Raw genomic sequence first — 26,706 nt, 5'->3', positions numbered from 1 at the left:
CAATCATGCTGACTTGATTAACAGCAGGATAATAATTTGTGATCGAATGTCAAATGTTTTGAGCAACAGCAGCATTTGGGAATAATAACACTAAAATTGTGCAGTGCTACCACCTAGCGGCCATTTTAACACATGGCTGACGAAACAAGTGAAAACCACAATTTATTTCCCAACTTATCCGGCCATTGCACATATTTTACATTAAAAAAAAAAAAAAAATATATATATATATATATATATATATATATATGCATTGAAATAATGATCACAGAATCTCTTCTCAAATTAGTATGATATCTGGGACCGAATAGGGGGACAGAAAGACCTTCTGTCATCAAATAGGTGTGCTTGTAATCAGGTTATTATTGATAGACGAACAAGGAACATCCATCCATCCATTTTCTTAGCCGCTTATCCTCACAAGGGTTGCGGCGAGTGCTGGAGCCTATCCCAGCTAACTCTGAACTGGTTCCCAGCCAATCGCAGACCAAATCGAGACAAACGGCCGCACCCACAATCACACCCAGGGGCAATTTAGTGTCGGAATAATGTTCCAAGTTTTGGGGATGTTGGAGGAAACCGGAGTGCCCGGAGGAAACCCACGCAGGCACGGGGAGAACATGCAAACTCCCCACAAGTGGGTCCGGGATTGAACCCCGGGGTCTTAGAACTGTGAGGCCAACGCTTTACCAGCTGATCCACCGGGCCGTCATGAACGCAGAACATTTTTGGATAAATACTTTTGGGACCAATTAGGCAAAATCGGTTAATTTCCTACGGCACAACTTGTGATCTCTTGTAGCACGCTAATGTTTTGTTTCGTTTACAGACGGACCAAATCCAAATTTGAGCAGAATTTCCATCTCAAAAGTTAGCAAAGGTCTAATTGTCAGATATGGCAACTTTAGTGATTCCCCCCCCCCCCTAATGTGCTCACAAAATGGCCGACGCTCATAAAAAGTAAAAGTAAACAAACTGAATTGCTGATTATTTTTTTTTTTAACTCATCATGTGGCGTCACTCCAGCTTTTAAATATGGTGTTTAAGATGTAAAAAAAAAATGATGGGCGTGAACCCAATTTGGGCAAGTGTTGCGCGGGCAAACGCCAAGAGGCATTTGTGTACTCACCCAGTGCATTGTGGGAAACGGAGGCTGTAATGCGGGCTCACCTGTTTGATCGGAATGGCCCTTCCACTGCCTATGCTGTCTGTCTTATTCTCAACGCTCTTTGACTGCTCGCTGGCTTTCCGCGACTGCAAGGAGAACGAGAGATGCAATCAGACGCCGCCATGATAGGATGATGATGACGTTGTGGTGTTGCGTGTGCATTAAGTAGGATTGTGTGTGTGTGTGTGTTGGTTTGTGTGTGTGAGAGTTGCAACATAAAAGTCCAAAACAAAAACAAAAAAGAAAAGCTCAAAGACAAAGAAGCAGAGCAGCGCGACAAAGAGCAGTAACACCAACGTGCAAAAGCAAGACCACAATCGACACACATCTCCACACTGAGGACGACCACATATTTATTATTATGTTTATTATCGAGTCATGACTCAGCCCTGAAACCCTTTTCGGTGGTCCAGTTTGCCGGGAGTTTTGAACCCCCGGCTCAGACGTGGGAGCACAACTGCCGCAATGTCAATCAATACATTAAAACTTCAAAAAAAGATGAGAGAAGGGATTAGTTCACATCAGTATCAGCAGCTTTCCTGCAACCTGGAAACTTTTAAAAGGAGTTAAACGCCTTCCGCATGTCACATAAGTCAAATATTTCCTGCAAAACAAGTGTCGGGGAGAAAAGAAAAAAAAAAGCACATTTCAATGGTTACATTAAAATTGCGGCTTCCCACCCCGACACAAAAAGAAAGTGATGATTACGGACAGATGTGTTAAGGGTTCACTCAGAAGATGAAGACAAAAAAAATAAATTAAAAATAAAAAAAATCCCCGGTCGCCAGTTGAAGAGAGGGAGACTTCAAGTCACTTTTTTTTCATATCGCTAACATTTTTATTTGTTTTTGACCGCAAGGATGACTTGTTTGAGCTTTTATACAGACACCATACAAAGCAAGTCACAAAGTTCACTTCAAAATATTCAACAGATTGAGAGCCAAACATTTTGCAGTTCCCCACAAAGTATAGGATGGACAACAAAAGGCAGTATTTTATATATGTTCTTCTTTTTTTTTGTTTGTTTTTTTTTTTTCCTTCCTGTGTATAGAATAAAGTACAATACAAGATATACAGCAGTCTATCGGGTCGGGAGGGGGGGTCGGTCGGCTCGTGATAGAAAAAGCGATTATGCGAGAGGTTGTCATGATCTCCAGGAAAAAAGAAAAAAAAACAAAAACGGAAGAACAACAGAATGATAACAATAATAAATCAAGAGGAAAATCAATAACAGGTGTAACTACATTCGTACAGGTCGGTGCAACCCCAGCTTGTCTACGCTAACTGACTTTATGAAGGCCTTCATAAAAAAAAAAAAAATTGGTCAATAAAAATACACCCAAACGCTGCTCTAGTCTAACTCGCAAACCAGAAGGAAAGAAGAAGAACGTGGCAACTTGAGTCTTTCAGTCCAGTTTTCTGGCAAAAAAAAGGCAGTGTGATGACGTACGTTTGGAGACGAGGGTCCTTTGGGTGTGTTGTTGTTTTTGTTGTTATTTTGTGTGTGTGTGAGTGTTGGGGGGGGGGCATTTCCACTACAATCCCTCCAGTCTACCTCGCGCCAATTTCTCCACCTTTCATAATTCAAAAGCTCCTGTATTATCGGAGGAGTCGGAAAGCCCTTTTATTATTTGACCAAACCTGTAGAGAGTGGTGGGCGTGTGGGCGTCCGGGGGGGGGGGAGGCCGTGGGCGGGGGGCGGCACCGGTAAAGTGGAGCTGAATGAACGGCAGAAGGAAGGATATGTCGGCAACTCCCGAGCGGAATGTGCTTGTCAACACGCATAGAAGGACGACGCACGGTTTAGCAAACATTAAAAGTTCTTCAATAATGGAAGCACTAGGAAGAGGAATGGCGTGATCCGTGATGGCGGCGTGGGCGGGGCTTGCCAAAAGTATTAACAGGGAGGATTTTTATATTTTTATTGATTTTTTTTTTTATTTTTTTTTTACATTTCGCTGTTAAGAGAGCCGTTGCCAGTGTGCGGAATTGTGTGGACACAGTCCCCGTCCCGTCAATCAATCGTTTTCAAAACAACAACACGGCGTGAACTACTTACACGAGACGCTTTTAAAGAGCTCTCTTTTGGGCGGGGTTGGGAAATGGGAGGGGGGTAAGTGGGGGGTCAGCAAAGGGGTGGCGTTTGGGAAAATCCTCTCTCACTCTCTCTCTCTCTCTCTCTCTCTCAAAAAAAAAGAAAAGGTTCTTCCATTGCTCTATTAACTGTACACTCCTCCTCCTCCTCCTCGTCTTCCTCCAGATCTCCTCCCACCCTCCTCCTCGCCGCTCCTCAGAAGGTCATGAGCTGAAACTCCCTCTCGGCCTGCCACTCGGGCACCCACACCGGGTAGGTGGCGTGCTTCGGCATCTCCATGACGCGGACGGGGAGGAGAGGATCGTTTCTCTGGTGGACATGGTTAGTCACTACCTAGCAAGGGAGGGGTGGGGGTGGGGGGGTAGAGGAAAGGGTGGGAAAGGGGAGACAACAAAAAGGGAGGTATAGCACAAGGCCTGGACTGCTCGGAGGGCCGCCCACGTGGGGCTCCCGCGGCAGCCGTGGGTCGCGGAGTGAAAAGAAAGAGAGGAGGGTGAAGAAGAGGAGAGGACAGAGGGAGGGGGTCGGCGTCAGGAGGCACGGACCAAAGGGGAGAGTGGTTAAAGGAGACAGGAGTGGGGGGTGGGGGTTGAGGGGGGGGGGCAAAGAGGAAAGAAAAGAAGCAATCTCACCTTGCCTGCACTGTCAGAAATAGCAGGTACCATCGTTTCGGACTACAATCAACGGAACATCGGATTTAGTTTCTCGAATTTAAGAGTCTTAAGCCAAAAATGTGTTTTTCGTGGGGTGGCCAATCGGCAGGAGGAGTAGGATTCGTCTTGGGGAGGAACAATATTTGTAATTTGGGACTAGGGGCTACACTTGTAAGTGTATCCGCGGCATTGCATTGGGGGTGGGGTCAGGGGGTCGTGACTCGAAGTGGGGGAAAATGTCTGTCTCGCAAAATTGCAACTGGTAAAGTCTCCCCTCGCATATTTGTGGTTCATGGGGAGAAAGTCCTCTGTTATGACCTAAAAACTAAACAAAATTCACTTATTTGCGTGATAGTGCACAGGCAAAGGCACCTCGTGGCATTTTGGTGAAGAGGAGCTATGTTGAAGTGACTTGAGGATCTTCATTCGAACTAAATAAAGGCCCATTCCAAAATTCTGCAGGAGAATGAGTTTGCAGCCTCAGTACCCCCCCCCCCCCCCCCCCGGCTTCCTGTTTAATATCAGTCATGCAAGTTCCTCAATCAGGTGTTCCCAAAATTGGAGGGGGCGGGGGGGACAAATGGGTTGTAGGTGGATTTGTATTTGTTCACGCGACAGTTACTTCAAAATCATTCTCAATACAGAACATTATCCATAACCCAGTTCAAAAAAAATTAAACAAGGTATTAAAGATGAACTTTTAACTCATCGTAAAAGCCTAGTTTGCGCCACTCCAAAAATTGCAATGCAAGGATTCGGCTCAATTTTACATACCGTAATTTTCGGCCTACGAGCCGCGACTTTTTTCCCCCACACGCTTTCAACCCTGCAGTTTATGTGGTGATGCGGCTAATTTGTGCATTTTTTTGCTAACGGCCGCAAGGGGGAACTCGAGCGGAAAAGGTAAGAATGAGACCGGTGGAATATATGTGCCGAGGAAGTGACTTTTACCGGCCCTGTTAGCGGTAGGGTTAGCGCTGTGCTAGCGTGTGTCTGTTGTGTTACTGGCATGTGTCAGTGATATTTACCGGTAGGTTTTATTTTAACGGGTCCTGTTAGCATTAGCATGGCGGTAGTCTTAGCACTAGCTTTAGCATTAATTTCTTTCTGTGTACTGTCTTTCTTTGTAAATATCTCATGTTTGAATGTGGTTTTCGATGTGGGCACTTGCGGCTTTTACACAGCTGCGCGGTATGTAAGTACCAAATGGTATTTCCTTCAAATGTACTCGGTGAGGCTTGTAACCAGGTGCGCTCTGTAGGCCGGGAATTACGAAATATACATATATTTGTTTTCTTTTAGCAGATGTGAGATAGGCTGTTAAAAATTGCTGAATGGAACAACCTTTCGGCATATCCAGTTGAGATGTGGCAAAGAGGCGTATACAAGTTAGCGCTATAGTGAGATATTCTGTGGAGAAAATAAACAAAACAAAACAAACAAAAAAAAAACGAGGCTAGCCCGACCCCTCGCAGACTGGGCCAACATCCATTATTATGATATTAAAGGGATTGAATAGAATAACCCACTTTAGTAAGATCAGTTGCGTTCACGGCCACGAGGTGCTGCTGGACTCATCTACGAAATTACAAACACCCGGTCCAACCCACTCCCTTGCAGACTTTCGAGCGACGGAGCTCCATCTTGAAATCGTCATCCCGCTAAATTTGAAGCGGGAGCAAGAAATTCATTTGGGCTTTGGTGAGCTTGAAATGTTTTGACTCGAGTATCTAAAAAGGACGTAATACTGCCCGTAGGGCGAACGTTTCAGTTTAAAATCCGTTGAGGAGTTGAGTTCTTGAGTATAACGGAACTAAAGTTCCAGTATATTCGAGGGCACCACCCCAGCGACAAGTCAATCTACCACTAAGGGAAAAATATTGCATTTTTTTTTCCCGAGAGTGCGGAATTTGCTTCAAATCCAAAACAATAAAAATGAAAGATTTGGACGAGAAGGTCGGTCATGAAGGCCGACGAGAATCTCTGTGGCAGGTTTATGGCTCGGTGAGACGAGGAGGAGGACGAAGGAGCGCAGGCAGAGGGAGGAGAAGACAATTATAAAAAAATAAAGACACGCTCATAAAGTTTAGAGTGGTTAGTGCACGCCACAGGCTGCCGGTTAAAGCAACAGGACACGGACAGGGGGTGGAGGGGTGGGGGTTCAGAGAAGACGGGGGTCGGGCTTGGGCAGGTTTTCTTATTTACAGGTCAGATTTGACAGGGGGAGGGGGGTTAGTGGAGGGTTGGCGGCGTGGGGGGGGAGGGGTTATCATCAGAGCTTCCGTTGAGGCTCTGACTTATTTATGCGACGTAAAAAGGGAAGGATCCGGTCGGTCGGAATGAGAGGGCGCGGGGGTGAAAGATTTGGATCGGACAGCGCAGTGGGGCCTTCGTCGTCACAGGTTCCGTGAGAAACTTAATCCACTCACTGCATCCAATTGGAGGGGGGGAAAAAAAAAGGACAAGAAAAGTTTCCACAGTGTTAATCTTTGTTATTTGCTTTTGGAAGGGATCTAATAGAACTTGTGTTATTTTATTTTCTTTCTTCTCCATTGTGCTGTCTGAGGCTGCAAGAAAGGTGGCTCGGGCACTTCTTTGCTTTTTATTGACTGCCCCCCCAGCGGATAAAGTGCGCCGCGCCCCTCCCTAGTAGTGCGGGTGGGTTTTACTTTGCATCAGCTGTCGCATACTTACTGTGAAAATGTTGGAGCGGCGCTTGGACTGCTTGCGGATGGGCGTGGGAGTGTTGGAGGCGGCGATGGTCTCGATGCGCATCTCCCGCTGGCTGATGCTGGGGGTGGAGGGGACGGAGGAGGAGTAGTCGCTGAACGCGCAGCCGCCATTGGCCGCCTGGCGGTGGGGGAGGTAGTGGAGGAGGAGGAGGAAAGTAAAGAGAACACCATCGGATGAAAAGAAGGAGAGAGGAAGTGAGAGCACCAGGTCAATTTGGGCACGATTTTAGCAACGGTTACATAAGGTGATCGTAAAATGGGATGATGATTTAAATTCCCGTTGAAAATAAGGCTCTGACTATCACCTAAATGATAGGCATGAATGTATGAGGAATTGATTGTTAATTAGATACTTTGGAATGGTGTCGTGAAGCAACTGAGGGAATATAGGGTGCACTACATGGTTACAACCAGCAGAGGGTGGTGTGGATTCATTGTCCTATAGTTGAGGCGAAGCGCCACAGAACGAAAGAAAAAAAATAAATGATTTCTGATAATTGGGGAGGCGCGTTAGATCAGCTGATAAAGCGTTGGCCTCACTGTTCTGAGGACCCGGGTTCGATCCCAGCCCCGCCTGTGTGGAGTTTGCATCTTCCCCTGCGTGGGTTTTCTCCGGGCACTCCGGTTTCCTCCCACATCCCACAAACATGCAACATTAATTGGACACTCGAAATTGCCCCTAGGTGTGATTGTGAGAAAATCGATGGATGGATGGTAATTGGGGTGAATTTGGGAGTAAATCTTTTAAAGGATACACGTTGCACATATTCGCATTTTTTTTCACTTTTAAAGAAAAATTCCAAGTGTAATAATGAGATACTTGTGACACTTGTACCCACATTTCTGTCAAAATACTACCAAATACCAATAATAATAATCTAATTTTCACCCTATTTCATTTGCTGCAGTTTTAGATGATCACATGACACTCTTTCCGCCCTTCTGGGCCTACCTGGTTAATGTGAACGGAGGGGATGGAAGCCGCGGGGACGGACGAGTGGCTGGGCGAGTTGGGCAGAGATTTGCACGGGCCGATGGAGAGCTGCTGCTTTTTCCTCATGGCCACCACCTTCTGGGCCACTGGAGGACACAGAAAATGGGAAAAGTGCAAACATATAATAAGAGCACAAAAAAAAAAAAAAAAGCGATTAAGGATGGACAAAAGGCTAACAGTGGGTATGCTGACGTACAAGTACAATTTCAGATTAGAATTGATGAATTGCTAACATGCTACATGTTATTGGTGTGCTTAAAAAAGTATAGCAAGATAACCTAAGCGGGAAAAATTTTTTTTTTTGATGATTGTAGATTGATGACCAGGTTTTGTGTCGAATCAGAATAAATGCTAATAGGTCAACAGTTTGGAATGTGACCAAAAAAAAAAATAAAGTAAGCAAATGCCAAAATCATAATAATAATGATGCCAAAGAAGATTAAAAAGGATTTTACTTCTTGGCCTGCTACTTCAAATGAGAATGGAAGGACTCATCCATAACAACAAGCAGCTAAAAACATAAATCATGGTACAAAATCTGTATTTGTTTGTGTTTTTAGTGTCATTGGGAAACGTTTGAAATGAGAATGATTGAATTGAAGTTGAGTTTGTGCGCTCACATAACAGACACCCAGAGTACAAAAAGCACTAAGGCAGCTCATGAAATATTTTACAACGTGCCATGGCCACGTTTGGAATGATAATTGATAGAATGCAAGCATGTTACATGGTGCTATGCGAACACACCCACTCACCATCTTGAAAGACTCTCTCAACATTGAGGCCGTAGGTGGAGCAGGTTTCGTAGTAGGTGCAGCGCTTCAGGTCATTGGACAACTTCCTGGCCCTCGAGTCATCGATCACTCGGGGGTTTGCGGCGCTGATGGCGTCTAGGACAAAAAAAATAAAAATAAAAAACGGCTTTCTGAAGGAATCCAGTGAAGGGAGACCGGATGGCGACGAAGACCAAGTCCTGACGCAAACGCACCTTGTGTCCCAACGAGGACCATGGGCACCTCGGCGGCGTTCCTGTAGCTGGACAGACGCAGGAAGTAGTTGTAGACCGTCTGGAAGCTGATCTCGTCCTCCAGGCTGAAGACGAAGACCACCGCGTCCACCCAGGCAGCAAACTGAAGAGGAAGATGCATATTAAAGTGTAATAAACATTCACATTTTTCAGTTTTTTTTTGTCATGCAAATATTTAGCTAAAAGGTACACAGGGATTAGACGTACTATGACTTCGATTATTACAATATTTGGGACTGGACATATATATGCCACAAAAATGAATGAATTAATATATACTAAAGTAAGTAAGTTTCTTTCGGCTTGTCCCTTTCGGGGTCGCCACAGCGTGTCATCTCAGATGAACGCACATATATATTTGGCACAATTTTTACGCCGGATGCCCTTTCTGACGCAACCCTTCTCAGGGAGTGGAGGCCCCAGTGGGATACGAACCCACAACCCCTGGTTTATCAAACCAGTGATCTAACCACTGAGCTACAGGGCCATATATAGTAAAGTCTTTAAAATCAAGGATTGCACTGAAGAACAATTTTTAACAGAACAATATGGATAGAACCACATTTGTCCAGGTCATATTTGGAATTTAATTTAATAAAAAAATCATGACACATATATATATATATATATATATATATATATATATATATATATATATATATATGTGTGTCATGAGACCATATGTACAATACAATATGTACAATAAATATGTACATTTATTCCAAATATGATTCTCAATTTGTAAATGTGGCTAACACGGTCACTTGGATTTTAGTTTAACATAAGAATGAGTCCGGGAAAATATATTCAAAATATTATTATTTTTTTTTTTTTTGCAGTGGTGTATATTTTTCATATTGCGATGATTGTGCAAGTGTGCCCGATCCATTTTTAGAACTGTAGGTAATACTCTTGACCACACGGTGGCAGTGCAGCACCGTTTATGATCCATCTTAAACGCTCCAGTACTTGCATAATAATTAACAGGTGGAAATTGTGCTTACGCCACACTGCCGTCGCGCTACAATTACATATTTCATATATGTGTCGTGTTCCGCACAGCTTGTGTGGAACCATTCGACGCATCAACACATGACATTCTTTGTTGTCAGGCTGCAGCGGGGTGAAACCCTACATCAAAGTCAAAAGGTATGCAGAGCTGCAATGAGTTTTGGCGGACGCACAGATGAGTCCAGGTTAAGGGCCGAGGTTTTTGCCACAGAGGCGAACTGCACTGCGTCACCCTGAACAGCCTTGTTACCATATTAGTTCCAAATATATTCGAGATTTTTTTCTTTTTTTAATTAAGCCTTCCATCCATCCATTTTCTGAGCCGCTTATCTTCACAAGGGGTGGCGGGAGTGCTGGAGCCAATCCCGGCTATCTTCGGGCAGGGGGCGGGGATTGGCTGCCAATTCCAGTCATTAAGTCTTACAATTTTAAAATAAAACTTTTGTTATTATGATTTTTAAAAAGTAGCATATGTATGTATGTATGCATGTATGGGTGAAGTGCTTATTGACTAATTATTCCCAGCGGACAACTGACTCACAATCTTGTAATGCCAAATTGGCATTTTTTTTTTTTTTTGCAGCATACTTTCTGTGCTCGTTATCTTCTCGCCAGAAGTAAAAAAAAAAAAATCGTACATGGAATGAAACAACATCTTACCACCCACTGGTGTAATAAAGTAGGTCGCGCCACCTTAAGCTGTAAAGGATGCTGAAACGCAAACGCAATTTTTCATTTTTTTGTCTGTTTGACTTGCTAAAATACAGATGAGAGATGGGGGGGGGGGGTATCCATGCATCCATTTTCTCTAGCGCTGGTCGTCATGGTCACAGTCAAGTTGGAGCCTCTCCGGGCCGACTTCGGGTAGGCAGTGTACAACCTGGACTGATCGCCAGCTTACCGCAGGGCACAAAAACCCTTCCTACTCATATTCCTACCTGGACAATTAACAGTCTTCAACGAACCTAACGTGTTTTTGGAATGTGGGAGGAAGCCGAAGCGGGCCGGAGCAAACCCACGCGAGCGCAGGGGAGAACATTCAGCTCCAGAACCTCACAACCAAGAGCCAGATGCGCTAACCACTACAGCACCATGCTAGCGAGATGCAATATCTATTCTTTTTCTTTCTTTTTTTTTTTTTTTTCCTCCAAACAAAATGAAATAGGAATAGTCAAATGACGAGTTTGCCGGCTGCTTCGTCTCAACATGAGGTCGGATGATGGCAGAAGCGCTTCCAAAAATTGGAAGAATGAGCACATCAATGCTCGTTATCAGCCCTCGGTCAAGCGCCCTGCGTTAGTCTTTCTATTCCTCGAGCTTGTGTCGGTGATTAGCTGCCGTCTCTTGACTTTTGGCTGCAAACGTTTCTCGTTGATCTCCCGTGACCTTTAAAATGAATGTGTGGAGAGGGAGCAGAGCAACAAAAAGAGCAGCAAGGAGGTAATGGTCTGTGTCCTAATACTTGCTTTCTAGATGACTGCAGCTGGCTGCTTTTTTTTTGGCGTGTGCATGTGTACACATTCACCTGTAACTCTGGAGGTCCTCCTTCATCTCTGATCAGCAGGAGGTAACTCTGCCCGTCCACCACAATTTCCTTCTTGAAGCGGCCACCTGAAGAAAAATGACGTGCTGTTATTTGCGTCGTGCATAATTGTAAACACAAGAGGTTGTGCACACTTTTTGTACGGAAGTGTATTGCTGCCCACCAAAAGAAAAAAAAACGGTCGCTATCACATTATAACGTGAGATGTTTCACATTATAATGTGGTTAGTTACGCAATCATTTCATGTTATAACATGATTCATTTCACATTATAACATGAAACGTTTTATGTTATAATGTGAAATAAACCACGCTATAACCTGTAATTTATCACATTATGACAGGAATCATATCACGGTAAAACCTAATAAGTTATACGTTATAACCTGAAAAGTTGGCGTCAACTTGTTGTGATCCTGTAGTCACCGACATCCTTCCAAGGTGGCATACAGGAAGACACAGCTCGAAGTGGACTCTCATTGAGTGTTGCACAAAACATGGATTTGGTGAGCTTTAAACAGAGTCGTAGTGTACCCGAAGATTGCCTCTTGTGGATAGAGCAAGAACAGGTAGTAATTGCCTTTTGGGGGGGGGGGATGAAATGAATTTATTTGTTATTTTCTACATTATAACGTGAAACACATCTACGTTATAACATGAAACGAATCACGTTATAACGTAGAGCATATCATGTTATAACGTGAAACTTTTCATGATATAACATGAAATGATTCACGTTATAACGTGAAAAATATCACGTTATAACATGATAGAGACTTTTTTTTTTTTTGGGGTGTGGCAGCAATACGCTTCCGTACTTTTGCAACCACAATGTCTGTTATTTATTTTCACTTCCTCTCTGTAAAATAGATATTTTTTAACTGAGCATGTCACACACACTCGGGATTCTCAGCAAAACGAAACGGAAGGCCATCAGAGGAACGCCTGGCATCCAACAAAAATCGAAAAGCTTACAAACCAAACAAATTAACACCCTGGAGATGAAAAGATCATGAAGGTGACGGCGCCACACTTGCAGGAGTTGATAATGGAAAATTCCTGAAACCGCACTTCTGAGCCGCTCTAGCGAGAGGGGCACAAGGTAGCGAAAAAGTGGCTTGTTTTACCCTCACTCCTTCAATGAACGTGTGTGTGTGTGTGTGTGTAGCTGATAATGCCATACAACAACAAGGCGTGACCTCATAAAAAGTTTTGGCGACAAGTTGAAGTGAAGCTCCTCGGGAGCGTCACAACAGCGCTCTGACAGGAAACCGTCCGGGGGTCTCTCAGGAGCCAATTACGTGGGCGAGGAATCGCAATTTAGTGTGTCTAATGCACAGCTGCTGCGCGAGGCGCTCGGGCGACAAAGTCACCGCAATGCCGCCAGTTCCTTGACGCGGAAGCTCGTCTGGCTCTGCGGCAACACCTGAGCGACGCAAACGAGTCCCTCTGTCACGTCGCGGTCTTCAAGATGAACCGTCACGCCGGGAGAAAATTAAACTAACCGCTAATGTAATGCAAGCTGTTTGGAAAAAAAAAATTGACAGATATATGGCAGCCAGCCAGTCTGTGCTGAGCAAGAGAAGCGAACGTAGCGGTTGATCAATACTATATTGGCCACTCTTGTGCCTGAGTAAACATCAACAGACTCGCACAATGGACTGCAAGTACCTGCAACAATTGTCACAAATTATCGCACTTCTCTTCAATTTAAACTCCAAACATTTCTTGAAGTCTCCGCGCCCTTTCCGCAATGGTCGCCGCACTGGAGAGGACTCTGCATCATTTCGCACAATTATCAAAAAAAAATATATATATACCATCATTGCCAGATTACTAGCAACCTTTTATCCCTTCAGCGACCGTTCTCGCAATGTCTTTATATCTCAAAAGTATTTTGTTGATTGACTATCTGTTGTGGCAGTAGAGTGACTCCAACTCGATGGTTTCTTTCGGCTTATCCCTATCGGGTCGCCACAGCGTGTCATTTCAGATGAACGCACATATATGTTTGGCACAGTTTTTTTTTTTTTTTTAATACGCCGGGTCCCCTTCCTGACGGAAGTGGAGGCCCCAGTGGGATATGAACGCACAACCCATGGTGTACCAAACCCGTGCTCTAGCCACTGAGCTACGGGGCCTCCCTACTAGATTGACTCCAACTACCGGAGAATAATTGCTTGTCTTTTTTTTTTTTTACATATTTATTTGGGAAAATAAAGAGAGAAACAAGAGATGGGAACAAATGCACAACACTAGCAACAAAATTATTAATAACGCTAGTTCTAGCAGTCTATTTCTGGTCCTGTTTCTCGTCACCTGGGCTGGAGGTGAGGTGCCAATCCCATCTGATTCTGGGCCAGAGGCGGGGTACACCCTGAACTGTTCGCCAGCCAGATGCAGGGCACAAGTAAACACGCCTATAATATTTTTGCCTACAGGCAATTCAGAGTCTCTAATTAACCTAGCGTGCATGCTTTTGGGATGTGGGAAGAAACTGGAGTACCCGGGGAAAACTCACACGGGGACAGGGAGAAGATGCAAACATGCAAACTTCATGTGGGCGAGGACGGATTGGAACCCACGTCCTCCGAACTGTGAGGCAGATGTACTAGCCAGTCATCCACCGTAGCGCCTTTACTAGTTCTTATTTCACAAAAAGTTGACTACTAGCTAGCTCGCTAACATTGCAGTCGACATGATTATTTGGTGCTACGTGTCGTCAAACAGGATGTACGTGTACGTTTTCCGTACCGCACATTATAAGTCAAGTCACACAGGATCAGAACGAAATGATTTAATTCACAAAAATCCATCTATTATCCATCTAAATCCATTATTCAAGCCGCTTATCCTCATAAGGGTCACGGGAGAGCCTGGGGCTATCCCAGCTAGCATCGGGCAAAAGGTGAACTACACCCTGAACTGCTCGCCAGTCAGTCACAGGGCGGATATCGACACCATTGAGGGGGAATCGATCCCACGCTGCAAGCGCCAAAGCCAGGTGTGCGTACCACTACACCATCAGTGATTCTTAGTTCACAAAATGTTGATCAATACCTTCCTAGCTATCATAGTGGTTACCTGATAGCAAACATTACAATTTAACCAAAAAAAGACCAACATTCTTGATTTTGTTTGAAAACATGCTGCAAATTTAATTGAAAAGACGTGGGAGGGGTTGAAACGAACGACAAATTCCTTTTAGAGGCGATGCAGGTTTTCACCGATTGTCTGTAACGTACCCTCTACGATAAATGGGGCTTCACAGGATTTCTATTATAACGCTTCCAGTGTGGAAAACTGATTTGAGGAGGGTCCACAGAGAGCGTTTGGCCTCTGAAGTCATGCCGCGTCGGCTGGGTCTCATTAGATTGCATAACCGGGTGTCCATTCTTCCAAAAGGTCGACTCAGTTCATCTCATCCTGGCAAATAAAGCCGCTCGAGTCGAGTCACCCGGCCACCTCGCAGAGTCCACTTCACCCCGCTGAGCAAAGACCGGACGTTCTCCGCCTGGCGGATGAATGGCGCGTGTGAAGCAGCCACCCATCCACGTAGTGGCGCTCGGCTTTATTATTTTCTTTTTAAATGCGAGCTTTTGAGGAGTCAGACAAAGCGTCGGGAAAGAACGTGTCTGTCGGCTCTCGTCGCGGGGATCGGAACGAGGCGCGGAATGAATGATTTATGGCGAGAGAGTCTGCAGTGGAAGCACATACACTGTCAGACTATGGATTGCGTTACATAATTGCCAAAAGGTGTCTTCTAGGTCTTTCTGTGACGATGATGATGATGAGTTATGTGAGCGGTTCAGGTTTTCAAAAAAAATAAATAAAAGAGGGCGACCGATGTAGGCGGCGCTCGCACAGAGGCTCAGACCTTGACATCGATGGCGCTCGATCCACTGTTGCCGTGGCAACACACCCCAGCGCTTGTTTCTTGTTTCGCGTGCTGTATATGAAAAAAAAAAAACAGCCACCGTGGAGGTATTTTCTCGGGACGACAGAAAATGTGCGCAATATGGCCGCTAATCAGGAACGTGCCCGGCGGGAATAATCACGCCGTGACGTTTCTCTTGGCACGGCAAAATGAGAGAAATAGCTGAGATACAATTGAACACGGCAACCATTGCATCTCTAAGGATACCAAAGAGGGGGCGGCGGTTGGGGGGGGGGGGGATGTTCTCATTACGATCCTGAAGATACGCTTCAGTCGTCATCTTCACGCCACCGCTATTGTAACGGAAGCGTCTTTTTTTCAGGGATAAACACTTAAGGAGACGCATATATTGAATGAAGTTGGGCAAAGACTTTTAAATAGCTGAAAAACAAAATGCCACAACACACAGAAATTCAAGAAGCGATCATAAATGATTTTTTTTTTACGTCTATAAGTCTAGAAAGGCTTACAAAGCCATTTCCAAAGATTTGGGAATCAAATGAACCACTGTGAGAGCCATTTTCCAAACATGGAACAGGGGTGAACCCAGCTATAAACCTTTTATAGAGGGGAGGGGGGGGGGGTCAATTTTTGCTTGGTCTCTAGCCCCTACATCTTTTGGGAGGCACTGTTATGTGTACTGTAGATGTAATTTATGATGCATTTGTATCAGATCTCATTAGATTGTTCGGGTGTAGCTCACGAAGCTGCTGGATGGGTACTCTTACCTTCAGGGGACTCCTCCTGCACGTACGTTCCCGTCAAGTAACGGTGGACTAAGGCCGACTTCCCGCTGGACAGATTCCCCACAATCCCCTGCAAAGGCAACAGAAAGGCAAGAGTAATGAGCGAGAGCGGCTCACTCCGGCTTTGCAGCTCTTTAGTTCCATTTAAAAAAAAAAAAAAAAAACAATGCAAGTCAATCACGTCTGGGACGTGCAATAAACCATAAAATACCTCAGCAAATGGGAAACACAAGAGGTGGACATGATCCAGAAAATCATTTGAGTTTTTACCGGCACGTACGCGCAAAACCACATCAACATCTAGTAAGTAAGTAATATTTCTTTCGGCTTTCCTTTCGGGTTAGGTACAGCGTGTCAACTCAGATGACCACATATGTTTTTTTACAATTTTTTACAATGGGATGCCCTTCTTGACGCAACCCTTCTCGGGGAGTGGAGGCCCAGTAAAAACGAACCCACAAAACCCCTGGTTTATCAAACCTACCAGTGCTCTAACCACTGAGCTACGGGGCCTCCAAAAGTAAGTTTCTTTCGGCTTGTCCCTTTCGGGGTCGCCACAGCGTGTCATCTCAGATGAACGCACATATGTTTGGCACAATTTTTACACCGGATGCCCTTCCTGACGCAACCCTTCTCGGGGAGTGGAGGCCCCAGTGGGATACGAACCCACAACCCCTGGTTTATCAAAACTACCAGTGCTCTAACCACTGAGCTACGGGGCTCCAAAAGTAAGTTTCTTTCGGCTTGTCCCTTTCGGGGTCGCCACAGCGTGTCATCTCAGATGAACGCATATATATGTTTGGCACAATTTTTACGCCGGATGCCCTTCCTGACGCAACCCTTCTCAGGGAGTGGAGGCCCCAGTGGGATACGAACCCACAACCCCTGGTTTACCAAACCAGTGCTCTTACCGCTGAGCTGCAGGGCCTCGTAAACACACATCAACATCTGGGCTGTGTAATTTACTGTTCCGGTTTTCTTTTGAGTTAGGTACAGTCAAACAACAAAACACCCATAAAAAGTGTTTTTTTATATTTAGTTTAAATGGGCGCATACTGCTTTTCACGACCTCTGAAAATGATTAAATACATTAACTAAAAACAAACACAAAATAAAATGAGATTCTTTTCATTACCACTAAGGGGAGCTCACGTCCAACTAGTTATATTTGCATAACTGGTCTAAATGACTCCTCCGACTGTGTGTTATTAACGGTAGTTACACTACAGGAGCTGCGTACCAGATATCACGTTATTATTTTCGGCACAAAAAAATGAAAAGTCACACATGTTGCATCCTCTCATGATTATACTTTCCATTTATGTTTTCCGCATAATCATTCAGCTGTTAATCAGCGACAGAGCGCGGCAACTTTTTTTTTGTTGTTGTTGCTGTAATTAACTGCATAAAATGCGAGTCCACCTTTTTTTTTTTTTTAATTAAACTGTTGTAAAATTAAAAGCAGCTGCAGCCTGCAAGAGAGCACCATCAAAATAATATGTTGAGCTCAGCTCAGCTCACAGCGGGATGTAAAGGAGAGTCACTTAGCATACATGTGATTGGTCACGGGCTTTGCTGTGTTTCCTCCCGACAGTGTTGAGTTAAAAAAATAAAATAAAAAAATAAAAAGATCTACATTGCCTTTGGGGATGAGGGTGGAAGCCAGCAAGTCTGCTGAGAACAAAGCGCGGCGACGACAGACCTCATCCCCGCCCTCCGCCTCCTCCTCAGATCATTAGCGGGCGCTATATAGTCAGGTATGCTAATTAGAACGGGCGCATGACGGCCGACGTGCATCTGAATTTCCGCGGCACCACTTCGGAGTCCTCGATACGAGCGCGTGACTGAGTTAGCAAAACGTGTAGGACGGGGTGCTGTGAAAACACTGAGTCAACTCAAAACAGCTACGACCGCCACGGCGCATTCGCGTTGCATCAGCAAATTTGGAGACGCTTCAGAGTTGGAACACAAAGCTTTACGCTTGATTTTTTTGCTGCTAAATAAAGTGAGTGCTGAAAGTGTGCGTCCGTGTCCAGCAATGGACCTTTCCGATCTGTCAATCACTCGTACAATAATAGCCAATCAGATAGCCGCATTGTCTTAACCCCTGGCTTGACACGCCCCTCTCGCCGTATTGTCCCATAAGCAATGCTGGTTGTCAGTAGCCGGCGCTTGGAAAAGTTCATGTTACGAAGAAAATGGTCCTCAGATGCGCATGGGGAACGTGCAATTCTAATGAAAGATATCCTGCTAGGTTACAAAGGGCCCGCTTGATTCATTTTCCAAAGCCTAAAACACAGTTGACGAAGTGTCTACGATGGATTAAGGCTCGCAGAAGAGCGACGGAAACAGCTAAATGTGGACAACATCAACAAAGACAAGGCTGTATGTTCGATTACGAGCCAAGTAAAATAAATACAGACACTCGCTTCTAAAGACTACGATGATATTACTCGTGATCTTACCAAGTAAAAAGTACTCACCCTGCTTTACATGCGCAGTATGATTCCACTATTTTATCGTGTTGGATTTCATTATGAAGTTTGTGAGGCGTCAAACTTTTTTCCATCGATCGCCAACGTTTCGCTGTAACTCTGACATTGCGTCCCGCTCCGTCCAAAATCTTAATTCCCGTGTACATATCCTTGCGTAAAATAGTTGAGACCTCTCTTGGACAAGTCTGACGCATTTGGCGAAAAACGTACTGCAATATTATCTGGAATACGCGACAGAGAATCGACTTCAAACCTGTTCTGTTCTATCGCCATTTTGAAAGCTTGTGGGACATGGCTAAGGGGGCGGAGCCGTAAGAAAGGTCAATTGTCCACCTGCTTTCGTGTCTCACCGCAAACTGAGGGAGGAAATGCTGCACGGTGCCAAGCAAACTTGCTAATAACTAATCTAAGCAAGACACGAAATATGGTGAGCAAAGTGTATTATATACGGACGTACAAAAGCACGTCACACACGTTAAGACACCCGAGGATTGCTTGAAAACGTGGGGGGAAAAAAAGGCCAGAGGATATCTCCTTAAGGGGATTGCGCTTCAGAGATTCTTCTCCATTTGAGAGTTAAAAGCAAGAGAGAAAAGGCTAAAGGTGGGCAACAAAAAAAAAAAAGAAAAGAGCAATTCATCTCTTACTTCAAAAGAAATTGACACCATTTGTCTGATGTCTTATCGGTGTGAACTTTTGCTTCATGTGAGTTGAAAGCCGTGCACCAAATGATTGCTATTCTTCTCAGCGGTTTAATTGTGTATTTGGCGAACAAACCCCCGTGCGGGCACGGCCAATTAACACCGGCAGAACAAGGGAGCTGCCCATCTTCTGAGTTCGAAATGGCTCCCCGCAGCGCATATTTGAATCCGTCAAAACCGTCGACGTTCTACGTTTTGTGCATTTTGGCAGACTGGACAGCGGCATCGCACCCAAAACCTGGCGCGCGTTCAGCACCAAAACTGTCACTCAACCCGCCACGTATTCGTTACAAAAAAATCACAAGTAAATGTCAAACCAATTCAATTTACTGTTCCCAACGAAACAGGAGAACATGTCACTTGTGAACGAAAGGGCCACAGCAACAGAACTGTTTACCGTAATTTCCGGCCTATAAGCCGCGACTTTTTTCACACGCTTTCAACCCTGCGGTTTATGCGGTGATGCGGCTAATTTGTGCATTTTTTCTAACGGCTGCAAGGGGGCACTCAAGCGGAAAAGAGTAAGAGTAAAATGAGTGGAATATATGTGCCGAGGAAGTGATTTTTACCATTGTTTTTTAAACCAGCCCTGTTAGCGCTAGCGCGGCAATGCTAACGTTAGCGTTAAACTCTCTTTGTACCGTCTTTCTTTGTAAATATCTCATGTTTCAAAGTGGGTACTTGCGGCTTTTACACGGCTGCAGCCTATGTATGTACCAAATGGTATTTCCTTTACAAATGTACTAGGTGAGGCTTACCAGGTGCGCTCTGTAGGCCGGGAATTACGCTAGTTTTTTGGGGGGCAATGTCAAAATGACCACTCAAGCTAAACGCAACACTGACACAGAGCGGTAGCCACTGGAAATGGTTACCTTCCACCTGGAAACCAGAAATAACGAAACAAACAGTAACAAATTCACAAAGACAGCAGGCGACGGCAGAAAATGAGCACGACGCTTACAAAGTCGAGCGGGAATTTGAAAACGAGTTCGGACGTCCTGAGGACGGCGGCGGCGGCGGCGGCTTTACTCACCACTTTCAGCTCTGGCACCGAGCGGCTCAGCGTCCATTCCTGGCTATTGACAAAAGAGTCTGGAAGGAGAAACGCAAAATCAACGGGTCAATAGCAAGCACTCCTCCTTATACTCGCTCGCCATTTATTTCACTGTGTGCGCATACTTTTTATTAATACCTTTGATTTCACAAAATTAAACGTGCGCGCCCAAAAAAAGACCTGAAGATAAACAGGAAATATGTCAACTAATATTCCATCTATGTCGTTATGCCCCACAAATTCGATCTTCATTATAGCAAGAATCCAATTTTTCTCTTGGAAAAAAAACTACCACTTTGTTCTTGTCAAATTGCAGCTATTTTTCTCTTTTTTTTCCTGAATAATTAATTTTATTCATTAATTAATAAATAATACACATAAAATATACAGTATATAATAAGATTTATTTATTCACACTTTATTGACTTAAAACTACTACTATTTTAAATTGACTTTTGTTATTGAAAATGTACAACTTTATCATCATAAAAGTGACATATGAGTCAAATGTGATGTCATAAAATACAAACTAAACTTAAAATTTTCCTGTCACTCCAAAATGCATTTCTTTTTCATTGCTTTTTCCATCCATTCTGATGACTCTCTTAAAAATTACGACTTGTGCTCTTAACTCCCGCCTTGGTAAAACAAAGGAGAAAATTTTAGTCATAAATCGCGTTTAAAAAAAAATGTGACTTTTATCTCCCAATCTTAGATGATAAAGAGTGTTTGTGTGCAATCATCTGATGTTTATGTCTGTGCGTCAGGCCCGTCACAAGTTGAGCTACATTAATTTGCAAACAATCTGTGACAAAATTACCCAAATTATTTCATCAGGCGGACATTTCTTCTCAGGTTAGACCACAGAGGAAAAAATAAATAAATAAATAAGGCGGCTTTATTATTCACGTCTGTTTTGGGGGGAATTTGCAATCAGGCGGGCCGAGCGTGTCGGCTTGTCGACACCTAGACGAGACAATTTTTACTTTTTTAAGTGAAAGTTATGACCATAATTATTAAGCAAAAAAAAAAAAAAAGATTACTGGGAATCACCTGGACAAAGGTATTGTATTATGGCCACATGAACAAGTTAAAAAAAAGTCAAAATTAAGAAAAAAAGATATTTTGTTAATGTAAATGAAAATTTCCACATATGATTAATTGTAACATTCCTTCGTATTGCCTAAATCTTAATATACAACCTCATTCATCTATTTGGTTTTTTTCTCATATTATTGCTTTTCCTGGAAAAAAAAAAAATATATATATATATATATATATATATATATATATGTATACCCTTTTTTTTTTAACAAAAAGGACTTTTGGTGAAAAATAAAAAAAAATTGTTTTCATGAAATGTATGACAACCCACAATTTATTCTTATCTTAGATTTTTTTTTAGCCTGGAAAAACTTTTTTAATTATTATTTTATTTTCATGTCTGAAAATATAATAATACTTTTTCTCGAGAGAACTGCCAGGCCAAAATAATAGTTGGCAGACTTAAGTAAATCTAAACGGTCATCACCGCAGCGATAAACTTGTGTATATTATTTTCTGCTCATGTTTGTACAGTTAAATTTTGGCCCCCCTCCAATTAAAGTGGAAAAAAGGCCGAGATGTCGACGAAGCAAAACTTCCCGCGGCGAGCGTATCGTCTTCCAGCAACCTCTTTCATGTGCACGCAGCGTATACTTTTCCCGCTTAGCGGTGTAGTTCTACGCAGTACTTTGACGTCCTCTTTTATGGCTTTCACGTGTCGCAACATGCACGAGGAGAAGAGCCCCAACTGGTTGGGTTTCAAACCAAACGCCAACAAATGCATGTCAACAGCTCCCCAACAAGGCTGCTGGCTCATTTTAAAGCGTTTTTTTTTTGTTTGTTTTTAATATTAATTTGTAGTATCGTTTTACCACCGGGGAGGGATGGGTGCCGTCCTTGCAGCGGATACAGCGCGACCCTGCATATAAAACGGCCTAATTGAATCCATGTGCTCCACTTACGTCACCCTTAAAGAATGAGGATCCCCAAATGAATGTGCCCCAGAATGCCTACAGTTGGGGGTGGGGGCAATCGTTACCCCCCCTCCCCCCCCCCCCACCCGGCCCCCTTGCTCTCCCTGTGTTTTTGATGCCTTGACAGGACACCGACGTCTTTGTCTTTGCGAGAGAGAGAGAGCTTCGGCTCATTTGGCTGCTTTCTCTCGTTCCGGCTCACGACGACTCGCTTCTAAAAATGAGTATAGTCCGTTTCCGGATGGATTACATTTACTGGAAAAAAATGCAAAGCCAGCAAAAAGGGGTAAAAAAGCGGATGCACAGGGTTTTTTTTTTTTTTTTGGTGGGGGGGGGTGGCCTTGAAATCCATATTTCCTCTCTGAAAGATTTTTCCAGCCAGCTTTCCCACTTCAAATTACAGAGGGCGACTTCAACTTAGCAATTAGCGCTTCAGCTTCCCTCAGTTGGGCATCAAATGATGTTGACTGTCGAACCATCAGAAAAAGAAAACCCGTCAGTACCCTTAACCCGATGGAGTTGAGGACCCTCGTTTTTAGGGGGACGGGGGTGGGGGGGGGGTGTGGCAGCCAAAAAATACAACTTTTGCTCTTTTTTGTGTACGATCGAGGGTGCCCGATGGGTCCATCGCGATCTACCGGTTGATCTCTGAGGCTGTCATGTTCGATCACCAAATTCTGAACCACGTCCAGAAGCGGTCGCATGGTACAGCCGGGAAGGGAAACTTCAGATCAGAATCAGAATCAAAATCAGCCTTAATGGCCAAGTGTGTAAAAAACACACAAGGAATTTTTCTCCGGCAGTCGGTTCTGCCCTGGTATGACATTCAGAACAAAGAAGAGGCATTTCTGTTTCTAGGAATTATTCCTTATAATTGTGCCAAACAAATATGAGCGTTCATCTGAGATGACACGCAGTGGCGACCCCTTATGGGACAAACCGAAAGAAAAAGAAGATTCCTTATAAGATGTGCAAGATGTAAAATCTGTACAGATAAGTGCAAGTGTGTTAATGTCAATTCTACAAAGGGAGCAGTTTAATGTGACGAATCGTGTGGTCTACAAAATATAAAATACATAAATAAATATGAATAAAGCCCCGCCCCCAAATGAAGCAAGGCTCGATACGCCGCTTCCGTTCCTCGGCACAATTCATAACTTCAGAATTTTTGTGCAACCGGAGCAAACATTTACTTCTATTTATCAGTTCTAAAACCATCAACTGCTGTTGTTTTTTGTCAAAAAATTGTGACGATTTTCACCTTTTTATGACGTACAAGTCGAATGACCGCATCCTTAGTGTCCATATTGCACCCGTGCCGGATACGCATGTGATTTGTGAGATTATTTGGAATTTCACCATCTCAACAGACATAAAAAGTCTCCGATTTCTGTTCAAACTTGAATTAGGGTCTTCGGTACATCTACCAGCAATAAAGATTACATAAAATAAAATACTCAGCTACGCTTTTATTTACTCAATGGAACTAGCCCGTGAAACCTGCTCAAATTTCCAAATTCTTTGACATATTTTAACGGGATGGCGCAGTGGAGCAGCTCTAGAGTGCTGGCCTCACAGTTCTGAGGTTCAGGGTTCAATCCCAGCCCCTCCGAGGTTTGAATGTTCTCCCCGTACTTGCGTGGCTTTTCGCCGGCCACTCCGTTCATGAGGTTGTTGCAAGTTTGAGTACCCTTTTGTGAAAACAATTAATTAATATTATTAGTACAGCGAGTGACTACGGGTGTTGTCCGGCTTTCGCCCAAAAATCAGCCGAGGCGGGCTTCAGCTCCTTGCAACGTGATAAGCAGTAATAGAAAGTTGAAGGATAGCTGGATTCAACAAAGTACGAAATGGATAAAGATCAATATGCAATTTATACCCGAAACTTTTCTACAATTTTCCCTGGATTATGAGAAAATGTCAAAATGGTTCAAGTGTATCTTACTGTTCTTCTCTCAGAAGCAATTTACAGAGCGACTAGTCGGAGACGTTATCTGTGTTCTGCTGAGTGCCCGAACACCAAATCGTGATCCGCAGCGCTCGGCGATAAACACAATCAGCCGAGGCCGACGCGAACGTCTCGGCGGCTCGCCGCTGGTCCGGTGCGGTCTCGGCGACGCGGCCCACTTTGGGCTCTCCGAGCAAACGTCTCAGACGGCGATAATTTCCGCGCGGCTAAACGACACGCGCCGGTTCAGGCGGGGGCCCGTATTTAAATCTGCAGATGGAGAAAGTCTGGCGCGACAACTGCCCAGGTTGATTGAATCAATTTGCGGGGCGCGAGGGGGGATTAGACTCTGATTTATCTCCCGTTTCCTTCTGGCTAAATCAGCTATTGAGCGAAGTGATGGAAAACGTGATGGAGGACCTTGAGGAGGAAAATGCAAAGCTGTTGAGAGAGGGAATGAAGATGTACAGATGAACAGAAACCTACACTAACGCTGTAAATATTGATGATCGTAAATATTCGTATGAAAAGCACTTATAGAGCGTAACCCTAAATTGAACTGTCACTGGAACTCTTGCAAATAGATGCCACAAGACACTTCTAACGGAAAGGACAGAGCACCAAATACTGGACCTAATACTTTCTTAGAAGCAATCACGAATCTCAGTTAGGTAAACGACAAAAACAAACCACCTTTATGTGAAGCTCATCAAGAGTATTTGTTAGCATTCACATCTTTTTTTCAGACCAATATGAGTATTCACTGGAGTACTCACCGATACAGCACACAGCGATTCTTGTACTTTTGAAAACATGAAATCCCAAATAACACCTTGGCAGGTAATTGTGAACAAAAACGTCTATTTCCAGAAGAAATGAGGCGCCAATGTGCCAAACTGCCTCAGTGCAGTGCCAACTACTGGTGAGGAGGACTCGTCAATATTTTGTGCCTTCTTTATAGTCGCTGATATCGACAAAGATGGAAGTTATGTTCTGTCGTTGTTGCTGGAACGTCTTAATCAAAAAGTCCAGCGAAAATGAGGCATGGTTTATTCTTGCTTTGTCAAAAATGTGGATTGTTTTCTTTTGTTTTTGATCAATTTTGATCATCCCACACTGATCATTATACCACTTTCCTGTAATGACATCATTTGTCACTGTCATGTCGAATTCGTAGTTGCAATCCATAAACTGCACCCATCCACAATGGCTGCCGTTGTGACCAGTGCCCAGACATACATGATATGACCAAAAAGGTCAGATGACGGTTTTATAGTTTCAAATTGGATTTTCCATTTGTTGTACATTAACATGCCTTTATCTCAGAATAGTACGAGAATAATATCAATCATTTGTTACTGTCAATGTGAAGAGAAGGGATTGACGCATCAAGTCCGAGGTCTACGCGAGACCCGAGTGTGAATGCACGTTTTTCCTCCAGAAAACCGAGTGCAGGGGGAAAAAAACGACACACAGCAAAGTTGAGACGCTGGCGTAGGAGCAGAACTCTGTTGAAAATCAGGCCACTCCTGCATTCAATTTGCCTCACATTATATACGAGGTGAAAAGGCGTCATCAGTCTCTTGCAATCTCCTCATTACTGCGCGGTGATGCAATTTTGAAGACGGATCGCGGTCTAATTCGGTAACAGCGAGTCAACAGAAGACCGATGCGTCTTACAGTTTGCAATTTGGAGGCCCTGTCCCGCCATTTCAACACCACCACTGCTTCTATCCCTGCACGCTGATCACTCACGCCGCCATCCCCACAACAGAGCAGCTTTGTTCATCCTCAGGTGAGGGACTGAGCCCCTCAAATCCTGCGCTATCCAATCCCCCTTAGGATCCTTACAGAGGTGTACAGGGTCGTCATCGGGAAACATTTCCACGGGATTGTGTGTGTGTGTGTGTGTGTGGGGGGGGGGGGGTGTTTGAGCTTTCTGGAGCTAATTAGGCAGGTAGCGACAGGCAGCGAGTCCCACCCATAGGGCAGCGAGCACTCACTCGGCGCACCTACATTCCTGACGCCTGACTGCCTCGCGAGCGGGATTATAACGGACAAATACAACAGGACCCGGCCGCGCTCGCTGTGACGTTGCCGCGGTAACCGCGCGACAAAACAAAACCGGCGGGAGACGGACGCGGCAGACCTTGGGACGCAATTCGGCGGCATAAAATATCACCTTTGCCCGTTCAAAAGCCCACGCAGCGTTGGCAGTGAATTAAAACATGTTCAACCAGACGGACTTATGCTGATTAATGTTCACTTTTAATTGTGGCGGCTGCCAACGTTTTACATCCAACCGCCATGCCTAAGGTTAATATTGAGCTCGGCACAAAAAGTCTTTAGTTCCCCCTTCTCTACCTCTGACTGCATCTGATTATATCGACTGACAGGAAAGTTTAGAAAATATTCAGGGACTCTGAATTCCTATTTCAATGCCAGTGTTCTCTTCATCTTTGTTCATAGATGCCATTGGTCACGTCGATATTAAAGGGTTAAATGCTCGGCTCGTCGGTAGTCTGTTGCTAACCAAAACAGTATTCATGATGACAGTCTCTTCGATGAATTAAAAATGGCTGTC

General features: G+C 44.2%; 1 protein-coding gene across 5 annotated transcripts in view; it reads right to left on the bottom strand.

Moving 5' to 3' along the window:
- The window catches only part of agap3 (ArfGAP with GTPase domain, ankyrin repeat and PH domain 3), a 151,296-nt gene that overhangs the window by 57,840 nt on the left and 66,750 nt on the right, over positions 1-26,706 (bottom strand). For all 5 annotated transcript variants that reach the window (XM_061840403.1, XM_061840405.1, XM_061840406.1 and 2 more), the window contains exons 2-9: positions 20,136-20,194; positions 15,889-15,976; positions 11,206-11,291; positions 8,631-8,772; positions 8,398-8,532; positions 7,601-7,728; positions 6,611-6,766; positions 1,171-1,254 (exon numbers count right to left, since the gene is read on the bottom strand). In XM_061840403.1, coding sequence (XP_061696387.1) covers positions 1,171-1,254; positions 6,611-6,766; positions 7,601-7,728; positions 8,398-8,532; positions 8,631-8,772; positions 11,206-11,291; positions 15,889-15,976; positions 20,136-20,194 — 878 coding nt within the window. The remainder of the gene's footprint in view (positions 1-1,170; positions 1,255-6,610; positions 6,767-7,600; positions 7,729-8,397; positions 8,533-8,630; positions 8,773-11,205; positions 11,292-15,888; positions 15,977-20,135; positions 20,195-26,706) is intronic.

Source organism: Syngnathoides biaculeatus, chromosome 13, assembly GCF_019802595.1.
Source record: "Syngnathoides biaculeatus isolate LvHL_M chromosome 13, ASM1980259v1, whole genome shotgun sequence".
NCBI lineage: Eukaryota > Metazoa > Chordata > Actinopteri > Syngnathiformes > Syngnathidae > Syngnathoides > Syngnathoides biaculeatus.
The sequence above is the reverse complement of the archived record's forward strand: the minus strand, read 5'-3'. Positions and strand labels throughout refer to the sequence as shown.